Source organism: Eschscholzia californica, unplaced genomic scaffold (genome assembly GCF_041429995.1).
Source record: "Eschscholzia californica isolate CP2 unplaced genomic scaffold, dmEscCali1.0.p SCAF_2, whole genome shotgun sequence".
Taxonomy (NCBI): domain Eukaryota; kingdom Viridiplantae; phylum Streptophyta; class Magnoliopsida; order Ranunculales; family Papaveraceae; genus Eschscholzia; species Eschscholzia californica.
Window position 1 is genome coordinate 65,042,426 of NW_028238309.1, and position 13,354 is coordinate 65,055,779.

The 13,354-nt window shown below is 36.0% G+C and overlaps 4 protein-coding genes and 2 non-coding genes across 6 annotated transcripts in view; 2 read left to right on the plus strand and 4 right to left on the minus strand.

Annotated features, from left to right (window-relative positions):
* Window positions 1-13,354, plus strand: part of LOC147560364 (uncharacterized) — a 57,302-nt gene that overhangs the window by 8,407 nt on the left and 35,541 nt on the right. The window lies entirely within an intron of this gene.
* LOC147560366 (glycerol-3-phosphate acyltransferase 9-like) lies at window positions 580-4,912 on the plus strand. The gene is made up of 12 exons (XM_086662508.1): window positions 580-962; window positions 1,193-1,250; window positions 2,587-2,705; window positions 2,788-2,887; window positions 2,983-3,078; window positions 3,180-3,276; window positions 3,371-3,458; window positions 3,543-3,639; window positions 3,827-3,912; window positions 4,061-4,180; window positions 4,306-4,404; window positions 4,586-4,912. The coding sequence occupies exons 1-12, from the start codon at window positions 847-849 to the stop codon at window positions 4,632-4,634; spliced, it is 1,125 nt and encodes a 374-aa protein (XP_086518634.1). The 5' UTR covers window positions 580-846; the 3' UTR covers window positions 4,635-4,912.
* LOC147560367 (small nucleolar RNA snoR80) lies at window positions 5,524-5,655 on the minus strand. Its single transcript, XR_015235484.1, has one exon. It is a non-coding gene; the product is annotated as a small nucleolar RNA snoR80 (small nucleolar RNA).
* LOC147560368 (small nucleolar RNA Z157/R69/R10) lies at window positions 5,827-5,922 on the minus strand. Its single transcript, XR_015235489.1, has one exon. It is a non-coding gene; the product is annotated as a small nucleolar RNA Z157/R69/R10 (small nucleolar RNA).
* On the minus strand, window positions 8,676-9,514 carry LOC147560369 (protein NDR1-like). The gene has a single exon (XM_086662510.1). The coding sequence runs from the start codon at window positions 9,388-9,390 to the stop codon at window positions 8,776-8,778; it is 615 nt and encodes a 204-aa protein (XP_086518636.1). The 5' UTR covers window positions 9,391-9,514; the 3' UTR covers window positions 8,676-8,775.
* LOC147560370 (protein NDR1-like) lies at window positions 10,462-11,652 on the minus strand. The gene has a single exon (XM_086657990.1). It carries the CDS (start codon window positions 11,225-11,227, stop codon window positions 10,628-10,630), a length of 600 nt encoding a protein of 199 aa, XP_086514116.1. The 5' UTR covers window positions 11,228-11,652; the 3' UTR covers window positions 10,462-10,627.

Here is a 13,354-nt window from a genome sequence, read left to right on the forward strand (position 1 = left end):
CAGGCTCGCGGATGGCGGGCCTAACCTAGCACGGGGACAACCCCGGGTTGGGCTCCCTTTGCCTGCCGCGCCTGCGTAAGTCCCGCCTACTTCAGTCAGGGTCCGCTTAGCCCGTGTAAGGTTTTTCAAGAGCCAACCCTTGTCTGGGAGACTGGGACAAGCTCGCGTAAGGAGGTTTGGACCAAGCATGGGGGGCAGATCCAAGTTGGGCTCCCTTCGTTCACTGCCTACACAGGTCCTACTTACTTCCGCATGGGGTTGCTTAACCTGAAAGGCTTTACATGAGCTAGCCTACCTAGTGTAGGGGGTTTCTGACTGTGTATGGATAGGTTAAATCCAGTGCGATTTGTGGCTTGCTAGGCTCGACCAGTTAGTTATATCGCAACCATAACGTCATTAACCTAGTTGTATTTTTGGATTTTTTTTTTCAAACTTAAAAATGTTACTCTTGCTCCCTCTCAAGTCTAGAATGGTCAAATTTTAGACATTTAATCTGATAAAAGTATATAGTCAAGAGGATGTCAGGTCAACAATGGAATTAGACTCTAATTTAAACCCAAACATTTCTATGCAAATAATGGAGAATACCCATGAATCAGACTCTATTTGATTGATTATATGTTGTACCAATTTTAAATAACGAAAAGTCAATGGACCTCAAAACAAATAAATAAGAATATGAATGAACCAGGTTTTTTCAATCATTACTTTACTGACTAACAACAACACATGGCGGAAGGGCTCATTGATGTGTGTGCGTGAGTGACTATCAGCTCCTCTTCCCCAAACTGTAAACAAACAATCTATCTCCCTCTCCAAAATTCTCTTCTTCTTTGGCTCAACAAAATGACACAACAAAATCCATCAACAAGTTCAGAGATGGACTTGGATCGACCCAACCCAGAAGAATACTTACCTTCTGAATCCATCCAAAAGACTCCTCCTCATGAGAACCTCTGCCTGTAAATCTCTCTCTCTCTCCCTCTCTCTTTATTTGGATTTGTTTCATTGATTTTGCTGATTTCTTCCACGATTCCAAGTAAATGGAGTTGTGGGTATCCCTAATTTTGACTTTGTGATCATTCTATTAGCTTTTTTGACCAGTAATAGGTGGTGGTGATCTTTACAAGTTACTATTAGTTTAAAGGTTCGATTTTTAAATCATCTTCTTCTTCTTTTTTGTTTGATTTAGGTGTGATTTGCTTGACATATCTCCTGCTTTAACAGAAGCTGCTGGTGCAATTGTTGATGTAAGTTTCTGCTTTAATCATCTTTGGTTTTATTGGATTTGTGTTCTTTCAATATTCTTAAGTAGCTAGCTCCCCATGAGATAAATATGAAGAAAATTGAACTAAACCTTCTATTAGCAAAACCTTAAATGTAGGAAATTAAGTGACTTAACATTGATGAACTTGTATTATGTACTTTTATCAAAGGGTTGAACTTTTTAGTGATTGATAAGAGTATTTGGAATCTTGGGTATTTGCCAAGGTGGAGAATTGTTGCTTGTTGTGACAAAGAACAAGTAACCAAGAGAAGTAATTGGAAAGTAAACAATCACATAGAACACGGAGATTTACGTGGTTCGGTTTGTTAAATTTACTCCACGGCGAACAACGGCACGATGATTTCCAATGTGATAAGAAAATAAGTTACATAAGGGATTCGGAAGAGTGAATTTAGATATCCCTAGGGTTTCAACTTATATAGCCACTAAAATCCTAATCCCAACGCCTAACCGATTCTGTCTTTCTAATTCATGAAATACACAAGGATGCCGCTACCATTGATGACCGACCGCATTAACGTAAGCCCTGCCTCTGGAGATCAGCCCTACTAAACAAGTCCAAAATTTCACGTTGGGGCTTGAAAGCGGGTCGCAAACCGGGTTAGATATCGACCGTTAGTCGAGACACTTTCAACGATTATGTTCCTTCATCAAAGGGTTTAATTTTTGAGTGATTGATAAGAGTATTTGGATGCTTGGGTATTTGCCGATTTTTATGTTTGGTTCAATATATGAGTTGACCAATAAAGTAAAATTTCGAGTTTGTTGCTAGTAGATGAGTTTTTGCACGCTTCGGGTACTATTGAGTTTTTGGTTGTTAGTCTAACGAATATCCGAATTTTTGGTTGCTCTGCATTTCTCGTCGAACAGATCTAATTTTAACCAAGTTTGTCAACTTCTTTGGATATATGCTGGTTATGTCTTGCATAAAGATACAAATACTGTTGTCACCTAAGTTGTCTTGTACAAACTCCCGACTAATTATACTTCACTTATGTTGTTAACCTACCTAGTCTGTCGACTTCCATACATGTGCAGTCCGAACTAAAATAGTGTATTTTACATTTTGTTGTTGTCGACTTCCTGCATTTTTTCATTTTATCCGCTTGTGATTCATTTCTTCTTGGTTGACAGTGGTTAGCCCGAAGTATACATTTCAGTTCCATTTAATATTGTGGAGTACCGGATCATTCATCGTTGGTCTTGTTCCTTTCCATTGTATTTGTGTAAAACGTTTAAGCTGCAGGCACAGAACAAAATGGATCATGTTTTTTCTTTCTGGTGGTTTATGTGAACAGGATTCTTTTACTCGTTGTTTCAAATCGATTCCTCCTGAACCTTGGAACTGGAATATATACTTATTTCCACTTTGGTGTTGTGGTGTGGTAGTTAGATATGGGATACTTTTCCCAATCAGGTGGGGCAATCTCTTCTATTAAATCAAAGTAGGGTATCTCTTCCTTGGGCGAAATTTTGACGTGTCTTATTCAAATTTTCAGGGTGCTTGTACTGACAATAGGGTGGATAATATTTCTTTCTGCATTTATCCCAGTGCACTTCCTATTAAAAGGGCATGACAAGTGGAGAAAGAAGGCGGAGGTACTACCTGTTTTATTTCTACATTTTTCTTCAACTCTCCGGATACCCTTCACACTTTTCCTTTTCCTCTTCCTCTGTTGGTTCTTTTTCTTCAGAGGTATTTGGTGGAGTTAATTTGCAGTTTTTTCGTTGCATCATGGACTGGAGTTGTCAAGTATCACGGACCAAGACCTAGTGTGCGGCCACGGCAGGTACAGTCCGTTCTTATAAACCGGCATTCTAATATAGGTCAATATGTTTTTTCATTGCATATTGGGCGTCACTGCCTAATTTGTTTTGATGGTTTGAGCAGGTGTTTGTGGCTAATCATACATCCATGATCGATTTCATAGTTTTGGAACAGATGACTGCATTTGCTGTTATTATGCAGAAGCATCCAGGGTGGGTTGGTAAGTTCTTAAAGTCAATATGTATTATTATGATTCGATGCTGGTTTGATGTTCTTCTTAAATTCTCTCTTCATTTGTGTTTTTGTTTTTATAGGACTATTACAAAGCACGATCTTAGAGAGTGTGGGATGTATCTGGTTCAACCGTTCAGAAGCAAAAGATCGTGAAATGCTAGCAAGAAAGTAAATATCTTATACTTCCATGATAGAGTAATTCACATGAACAAGACTATATTTTATAGTTTATACCAAGTTTGTTTTCTATAGGTTAAGGGAACACATTGAAGGAGTCGACAACAACCCTCTTCTCATATTTCCAGAAGGAACATGCGTAAATAACCATTACACCGTCATGTTCAAAAAGGTTCGTTTATTTCATTATTCATAACAATTAGCTTCAAGAGCTTCAATAACAAATTTCACTACTGAAAACATAATAATAAGACTTCACTCTTCCAAATTCCAAGTAGGCGATGTTTGAAAAGGAAGATGAGGATTGATTTAAAATTTCCCGTGTAGTTTTCTCTCTGACTATTATGGTGTATGCCTAGGGTGCTTTTGAACTTGGGTGCACCGTCTGTCCAGTTGCAATCAAGTACAACAAAATTTTCGTCGATGCTTTTTGGAACAGTAAGAAGTAAGTCATGATTTGAACGTTTCTAAACAAATATTCGAAATATGTTGTCATTTTTCTAGTATTTTAGTCATATCTGTCACTTTGTTCCATGTTTTCTTTGTTTATCGAGCTTTACGAATATACTACTCCTTATATTCTTGTTTTGCAGGCAATCATTTACGAAGCATTTGCTTCGCCTTATGACATCGTGGGCTGTTGTTTGTGATGTTTGGTATTTGGAACCACAGACTCTTAAACCAGGAGAGTCATCTATTGATTTTGCAGAAAGGTAGAATACCTCTTACTTCTTTCCCCATTATATAATCTTACGTCTAATTTGTCAAAAAAAAAAAAAATGTTTTCGTTTTCGGTCAGGTTTACCCTTTGATCTAATAGCTTGATTTTTGTTTTCAGGGTCAGGGACATAATTTCAGCTCGAGCTGGTCTTAAAAAAGTTCCTTGGGATGGATATCTAAAACACTCTCGTCCTGGTCCTAAGCATACAGAGCAAAAGTATGGGTTCTGAATTGATTCCATTATAGTTCCTTATCTATTGCTAGTGCATTTAGTCATCGTGATAATGAAAAACGAGTTCAAAGCTTGCTACTTGCTCACTTATCCCATGCCAATTCTTTTAGTCTGTTTCTATATTTTGACATTTCAGACTTGTGAGTGACTATTTTGCAATTTTCAGGCAGAGGATATTTGCTGAGTCCGTGCTTCGTCGATTAGAAGAAAAATGAAGATGAGATTGCAGTAATTTTCATTTTTTTCCCTCTCCTCTCAGCTGTGAGGAAGTTCATTAATTCATTTCATGAAGCAAATGTAGTTCCTGTGTTTTTGGTTTTTTACATTCTGAGTTTGTGATTTGACTACAATGAAAGTGACAATTTTTAGTTTATGTTTGATAGTGATCTGTCTGTAAAAATAAGTTGATTTCAATTTTGTTTGCTTCCTCCTTCATTTCAATGAAAATGTGAATGTTGACTAAAAAAAAAAATAATTTTACCATTTCAACAAATTATTAATCACTCTGTACTTCAGATTTATTAGCATTAAAATCACAAAGAATCAACAATTGAGAATAGTCCACATTCATGTCTTGCTTAAACTAGAAGAATTTAGTGCCATTGGAAGTTCTTCATTTTGGTCCACATGGGATTTAGGGATATATTTGTATTATATCTTCATAGTGTATCATACCTATGGCCTTACAAATTACAGTATTTTTAATGATTTAAGCTCTTAGGGCAAGTCCAATGTGGGGCTCGGGCTCTCAATTTATTGAGGGTATCATCCTGCTTGCATTAGGGGTTATTATCCCATTCCCATATTGTCCCTGTCAAGTCATCCGTAGAATAGGAGGGTACGTGAGAAAGAAGGGGAAAATATGAAGAGTTCAGAAAGAAACAACTAAAACTAGACACATTAGCTAGTCGAAAAACTACTGGTCATAAATCATGGGGAAAAAAGTAATTTTTGATTTTAAATGGATGAAAATAAAAAATAAATACTCCAATAAAATTTTGAAGAAAAGAAGCTTCCTTTTTTCTTTTTTTGTCGAGTTAATGGCAGAGTTTAAAACCCTAAAATTTGAAGAATGAAGATTGATAGAAACATAAATATGTATGAATATGTAAGTGGCGTTTCCACGATCAATGAAACAAATAAGAAATTCATGGATCAGGATATTTTCCACATTTTTAATTTAGCGTCCGAGCCATTACACCGTGAAGAACTGATTTTTAATCTTCCGGAATTGGTAAATGGACGCCTTTTTATATCTCTCTTTGTCCAATTGTAATCTATAAATATGAAACCCTAATTCCATACTAACACAAAACAAAAGAAAAAAGTACCCATTTTTACATCAAGGATTTATGAATGAAAATGTGAGAAATATATAGAAATCAGAAAAATTAGATTTTTATAATTTGGAAAGCTCAGACAGCCAAGGGTTTGTCTTCAATTTCTAGGTTAAACCCAGAAATCAGAAACTCTAGTCCACATACATGTCATCACCGCTATCAAAATTTAGATAACTCGAAGAAAATTGAACAAACTTGTAAATGAAATAAAACAAGGATATGGGGAAGAAAAGAAAACCCTAGTTGTAGCAGCTCTGAGGAGGTGAAGGTGAAGGTGAAGAAGAGGGAGTCACGTTTATATAGAGAAAAAAAAATCATAATTAGGGTTTCAGATTGGAGTAGTGTCGGCTGTTAACGGTAGCTGATCGGGAGGTTTTAAACGCGTCTCCTAAAAATGTCAAAGGCGCCACCTTCACTCACTAATCCAGATCCTCACTCAAATTTGCCTTCAGAGGTGTCTTTGAGACTGACAGGGGTGCCTTTAAATCTACCCCAACTTATGTTGTATCATTCGCCCCATCATTATTTGGCGTCCCATAACATGTGTATTATTTCCCTCTCATTTGGGTCTCCTATTTTATCCTGTTGGATTTCATTATTTTTTATTTCTTTTGACTCATGATGTTGTCTTTATCGACATAGGTGATTCAAGTTGATTTTCGATTAACTCGGATATATTTAGATTCAAACGGAAAAAAAATGCCAAAAATAGAAAAAAAAATAAACACTAATACTACCTTAGAGGTGGGGATAGAGTACGGTCGTCAGGAACCCAACTCACCATGCCAACAAGGTAACAACGACAAATATGGGCAGCGAAGAGTCCAACCGACGAGGCAACAACAACAAAAATTGGTAGCGAAAAGTCCAAATCGGGTTCAACTTTCTGGTTGGTTGTTGGTTTAGGTAGAAATCTCAAATGCATTCTCCGAGTGCTAAACCAACACCTATAACTTGTGTTACCCGTGCAGGAATCCAGCGTGTCTGACGCAAGTACCACGCGCATAAGTGTGAATATTGAATTAGTCATATTAACATCATCTTGTTAACTTGATCATTGGATTGCCTATAAAAACCATAACCTCCTCATATCTATCCCATTCTCTTTCCAAATTGTGTTTGGCTTGCGAGAATAAAATGTTATACTAACAGTTTCATATCAAATTACTGTTGGTACACAAAAGTGAATCCTAACTCGAAGTATGACTAAACTAAGGATGAAATCCTTGTATATGAAACCAAGGGCGGAGCCAGGACCTGAACCTAGGCTTGGCTAGCCTGTAAAAAGAAAAAATTAGAGAATAACTGTGACGCTCCGTGTCCCAAAATAGACACGACCACGCCCCGGCAATTTACAGACGAGACAAAAATCCGGCAGAGTCTCCTCTGTAAATCGAACCGGTCGCACCTGTAAACCTGTCATGCAAACCATACATTGGCATACACCAAAAATAAACTATAGAGCGGAAGCTAAACAAACTCAACTCAGTTTCGGGTCGAAACCCGAACCACAAAAAGAACTATAAAAGCCTCTTACACATCGATACAACTTATAAACATATCTAAGTGTTATATATACATATTAGAGTTTAGTCCCTGAATTTGGTTGGATTGCAAAATAACCCCTAAATTGTCCTCTTTGCTGATTTGGTCCCTCTTTTGACTTGACCCAATTGCCGAATAGTCCCTCAACTAACCTTTGACAAATTTTATGTCATTGTTCTTTTTGTGGAGATCATTTTTATCCTCGATCTCACTTTATTCTCTGCCAAACAAATCAAAACCTTCGTCTTTTATTCTTTTGAGATTAAGATCTAAGCACTAAAAATGGCGTTATTGGAGGATATCCACTTTTTTAATTCCACTCTTTATCATTTGACTGGTTTGGTGGAATGCTTTGAGTTTTATGGTTCTAGCATGGGTTGTTGTTATTTAAGATTTTGTTTAATCTACTATGAGTTATGCTCAAAGATAAAATGAAAAGAAAAGAAAGTTTCAAGATAGTCGAACCTATGACCTATGTTGCCGTAAGCCTAGGACTGGACCAACTAAGCTATCAACATTTGGTTGGAAACTACTACTTCTTAACATACATATATGAAAATCTAACCCCGACTTTTACCAACATTTGTTTGGAAAGTACTTCTTGACATACATATATAAAAATCTAACCCTCGCTGCAATCATGGTTAGTCTTCATGTGGCTCCGCCCATGTATGAAATATATTCTTAACAAACTAAATAATGTATTGGCCTTTTTTGTTGACATTGGAGTCACTATATATTTAAGGTATTGCCTACTAGGAATACCATTGCAAGACTGTTATACCTGGTGATCACATTGCATTTTTGTGCCCAAAATGACATTAGAGTTGGAACTCAAGACCTTGTTAAATTAGAGCATCTCCAATACAAAACTCAAAAAAATCTTTATTCATTCTATGTGTCAAGTTCCAATTGAGATTCTACGTGACGTCAATAGAGATCCTCAAATTTTTGGTGTCTCCAATGCAAAACTCGAAACTTATCTTATTTACTTATGTGTCATAGTTATTTTTGTAAATAAATAATTAGTTATTTTAGAAAATATAAAAGACTTGATTTCTATTGGTTGAAAATCAAATATTGATGAGGTGGACAATTAGAGATATCTCAAGAGGACACTCTAAAAATAGAGTGTCCTCTTGAGATATCTCTCTTCCACCCTCGACACGTCATCTTAGAGATCCAAATAGAGTGTTGCATTGGAGATGGTTTTTAAGAAAAAACTCTAAAAATCCTAAGTGGCACTCGAAGTTTCTAAGATTGAGTGTTGCATTGGAGATGCTCTTAGAATATTAAATTAGATCATTTCTTCTTCTCTCTTATCTTTAGCTTCTCGCCCATTGTTCAAATTTGGAATGAACACACAAAATATAAGAACTAAAGTTAGTATTAAATATTTAAAAGTCCACAAATCAATCAAAATTAAGAAAACAAACTACAAAACACTTGCCCTAATTATCAATAATAAATGTTAAAATAAGAAAAATAGACCAAAAACCAACATGGAACTCACACGAGCACAATGGTCAAGACGGACCGGTGAACCAGACAACTTCAAACCATTACTCGTTGACTTTCTTCCTTCATCGTTGACTTCAACATTGACTCCGACTTTCACGAAATGACGACGAGTTTTCCACATCGGGTACTTGTACCTTATCTTCGTTTCCAAATCCAGCCGGAAAACCACTATCCCATTTGAAACCACCACCTTCTTAGCGGTTTCCCAAGGAACTCCAACTAAATTAACAGTTTCCACACTGTAAGCTTTCTTATGAAACCCTTGATAAAACTCTGGTATTGAAATACCACCAATCGGAAAACTCATGTTCTTATCATAAAACAGAGTAATATTAAGAGAATCATAGTAAATCCCTTTATTAAAGTTTCGATTTTTAAGCTTGAGATCGAAAATTAGGGTTGAATTAGTAGTGTTTTTGATGGATTTATCAAGTGAAGGTAGATAAAAATTCTCAATTGAGTAAATGGGTTTTAATGGACGAAGGACTAACCAGAGAATCAGAGCTGAAATACCCATACTGAATAAAGATCCACAACAACAAGATTGACCTTGTGGGTTTGACATTTTTGAAGTTCAATTTGATGGGTTTGATAGATTTGGTAATGAATTTTGTTTGAGGTTTGGGTGAAGTTTTTGTGTCTTTGAAAATGAATGATTACTCTGTTAGTTGGTTAATATTTAATAGAGGATGAAGACTGACTGACTGAGAAATTTCCAACTCCCAAAGGCCCAAAGTCTTCTTTGATGCTTTTTTGTGTGTGTTTTTCCTTTCTATAGTAAATTAACAAAATTAGCCTTATAGAGTTCTATAATGACATGGGCAGTGTTTTTTTCTTCTTTCATATCTGAAATCAGATTCGAAGTTTAAATTGTCCCGAGTCGGGTTTCATAATATTTATTTTTGTCTTATTTAGTTTAATATTTGATTTAGATTGATTTTACATTTCATTTGAGTCATACCCATTAAATTTACACAATTACACAATGAAATGGTCTCTCTATAACTATGTGAAAGAGACCTTCTTCGCCCTCCACCTAAGGAAAGGTCAAAAATCAATCCTAGAAAACAGTAGCATTTTACAATGCAGATGATGCAATTCAAATACACCAAGAAAGACCTCAACTTGAATGCAGACAAGCTAGCAAAATGGGCGAGAAAGAAAAATGTGGCATAATGTTCCTTGTATTTTCTACATTTTCTAAGGCTTGTATACTTCATTGGAAGTGGGGTTATTTGAGTCTTCTTAGTCAAATTTCAGTCTGAGCATCGAGATATTTGTGAAGGGTAAATATGTCCACTAGAAAATGGTGGGGAAGATAACTAGATAAGTAGGCCAATGGTGTTTAGTGTTATCATTCTTTTAGAAAGGACCAAAGTTGGTCAAAGAATATAATTTAGCCAAGGTTGGCCACTTTGCAGGAGCTACCTTCAAGAAGAAACACCTGTGGGGTCAATCCGGCTAGATCCAGGCTCGAACTAGGCTTAGGCCAGCCCACAAAACAAATGGGATAATTTGTAGCCTCAAGTCTATTTACAAAATTCTACTCTTATTTATTTTGCAAAATTTTAATTTATTATGTAGCACTTAAAATTTTACTAATAAATGAGCAGAATCGAATGAATAGAGAGAAATGTATATCGAATCAATAGAAAGAAATATATATCACATATTATAATATACATATTTTTTCATCAAACTGCATAATATCTACCGCTAATTGAAATCCTAACAAAAAGAAGTGGTTCCCGCCTCAAAAAGTAGGCAAGTAACGAAAGAAAAAAATCAAACAAATATGTGAGCTAAGTCTGATCTCTTGCGAAATCCACCAATTTTCGATTCTTAAAAGAGTTTCTTAATCGTATTTTCTTCTTTCTATCTGATTTTTTTCCATCAGATTCAATCTTAACATAACCTTCCAGTTTCATTCCTTCACGCTTGCTCTTTACACCAGACGTTTTAAACCTAACCGAGGTCACCAAACCAACTTTAAACTCTATTGTTCCATTCAAACTCGAATTGAAAGTATCGTCTAATAATCTCCCGTCCGGATGAACACTTAGCTCGAATTCATCACTGCCACTCTTGCCTTGATAGAAGGAAGGTATTACCGTATTTCCTCCAATGTCATTATCTATTCCGTAGTATACCGTTACGTTAATATTGTCGTAGTAAATACTAGATTGTTTGTTAGGGTTTTCTATTTCGAGGGTAAATGATACTATATTAGAACTTGAATTTAATTGACTAGATGATGAGATTAAAGATGGGTCAAGATTGAACTCAACAATAGTATAAGTTGGAAATTTAGGACGTAAACTTAGCCATAATATGAATGCAAGTAGACTTGACAAGACAATTACTTGGAGAAACCATAGATAGAAGTTCTTTGTTTTGCACATATTGACATAGAATTAGAGAGAAAAGGAGAGAGTTAAGAGATAGAAAGAGAGAGTTGGAGAGAGATAAATAGGATGGGTGTTGGCTCTTTTGGTTGAGGTAGGAAGGATTAATGATAGAGGATGCTTAGGTTATGTGTGAAGGAATTTTGGATTCTAATCTTAATTAAGGGGTTTTCTTTTTTTCTTTTAGGCTTTAGTTCTTCATTGTGAAGTAGTATTCTTTTGTGGTATATTGATATTGGCTTCTTGGTCATCTAGATTAAAAGGTGGCTTTTGTAAAGAAAAAAAAAACAGACAAGAATAAAAGAGAAGGGGAATTCATTTTCATATTTCTTTTGATTGAAAGGAAGATGTTTTATGATAGACAATGGTAAAGGAACAGTCCCTAGGGGCTTGTATATTCTTTCCTCTTTCCAATTCAAAGAAAAAAAACAAAGGTAAAGGAATTGAAGTTCCATCTTTTAAGTATAAAAACTTTTTTTTCATCAAAAAAAAAAGTATAAAAACTTTCGAAAGTTTGAACCAAAACCAATAGAAACCATGACCTTGCTCCGAATCGCTATTACACCCAGTTAATGCTAGTTTGTGTACTATAAAGTATAAAAATTATACAAATATATAGGGCATAAGTTACGTGTCTGACTCCCGTCAAAGTACTTATCAATGAATCACCCCACATATAGTTTTTTGGCACTATTTTCGTTTACAATTTTGTTACTCTTTCTTTTTGTTACATTTTTTCACTCTTGGACCGGTTTGCTCCTCCTCTCTCTCACTCTAATAGCGCCATCCATTAAGAAAGATCTAATGTTTTTAGGACTTCTTTTCTGAATCTTTTTTGGGATATTTAGCGTTTGGGTCAAGGATAAGCACCGGCTTTAGTGTTTAGGTCACAAGTTTGTCCGTTATAGGGTCTGGGTCACGGACTAACAGTTGACTCCGTTGACTGTTGACGAAAGTTAACTACCGTATAATTTCAATGCCAAATTACAATTTTACCCTAAAGTTTAAATTGTATTTACGAAATACAATTGGTTAAGCAACCCCACTTTTCTTGGACCAGATAGTTGGGGCGCCTTCGAGCAAAAACTCATAGGCGCCTATAACATTAACCCATCTTCTCCACTCGATCAACACAGCAGCTCCTTAGTCTGAAATCCCCAAATCAACCAGGGAAGGGAAATGGGACGATGACGGCAACTCAATGAGAATCAGGTTGCGTAATTTCAGATATTTCGAACTAGGGTTCCCTCTCTCTCTCTCTCTAATGGCGATCCATTTGAACTACCAGGTACCCTATCTCTCCCCCTCTCTATTTCTACTCCATTCAAACTACAAAAAAAACTAGGGTTTGATTTTTCAATTACCACCCCCAAGCTGCTGATTTCATCATCTCAGAAGTTAATTCCCTTCACTTAGAATCTCCAACCCTAGAATTTGTCAAGGGTAAACCTTTGATTCTCCTCGAATGGGTTGGTTATGTTGTGCCTCAATCATATGTTGTTGTTGTTGTGGGTTATGTTGTTCTTGATTATCTTCTTGTAATTGTAGTAATGGTTGTGGTGGTTCCTGAATCATTAGCTGTTGTAGTTGATGAGTTTGAAGCCCTAATCCTAATGGTTGTGGTGGGTCTTGATTGTTTGATTTAATCTTAACTATATCTAAAAGTTTAGTTGAGGGTTTGATAGAAAAGGTGAAGAGGTTATTTAAATTTGATTTATTTAGGTATAATTGGTCTATATAAATCTGAGATTTAAGAAATTTTTATTTTTGAGAAGGTCAGTGAATCAGTCAAAAGGATCTTGTTTTTGTGAAGATTGATTGATATTTGGTGGTAGTGGTGCTGGTGATTGTGGTTTTGGTGGTGGTGGAAATGTCTACTGGTACTAGGAAGGCAATTGGAGCGGTGAAAGATCAAACGAGTATATGTATGCAAAAGTAGCTAATAATACAGCTCCAGATCTTATGAAGCTGGCTATGAAGAATTTGGGGATGAACCAGGTAATGGTGGATATGGGTCGAAACCACCACCGAGATCTCGGTCTTTCGAAGAAGTGCATACACATTCAAATTTTTTAGGTTGATCTGGTGGAAAATATGGTGCAAATACACATTCTTGGAGAGAGA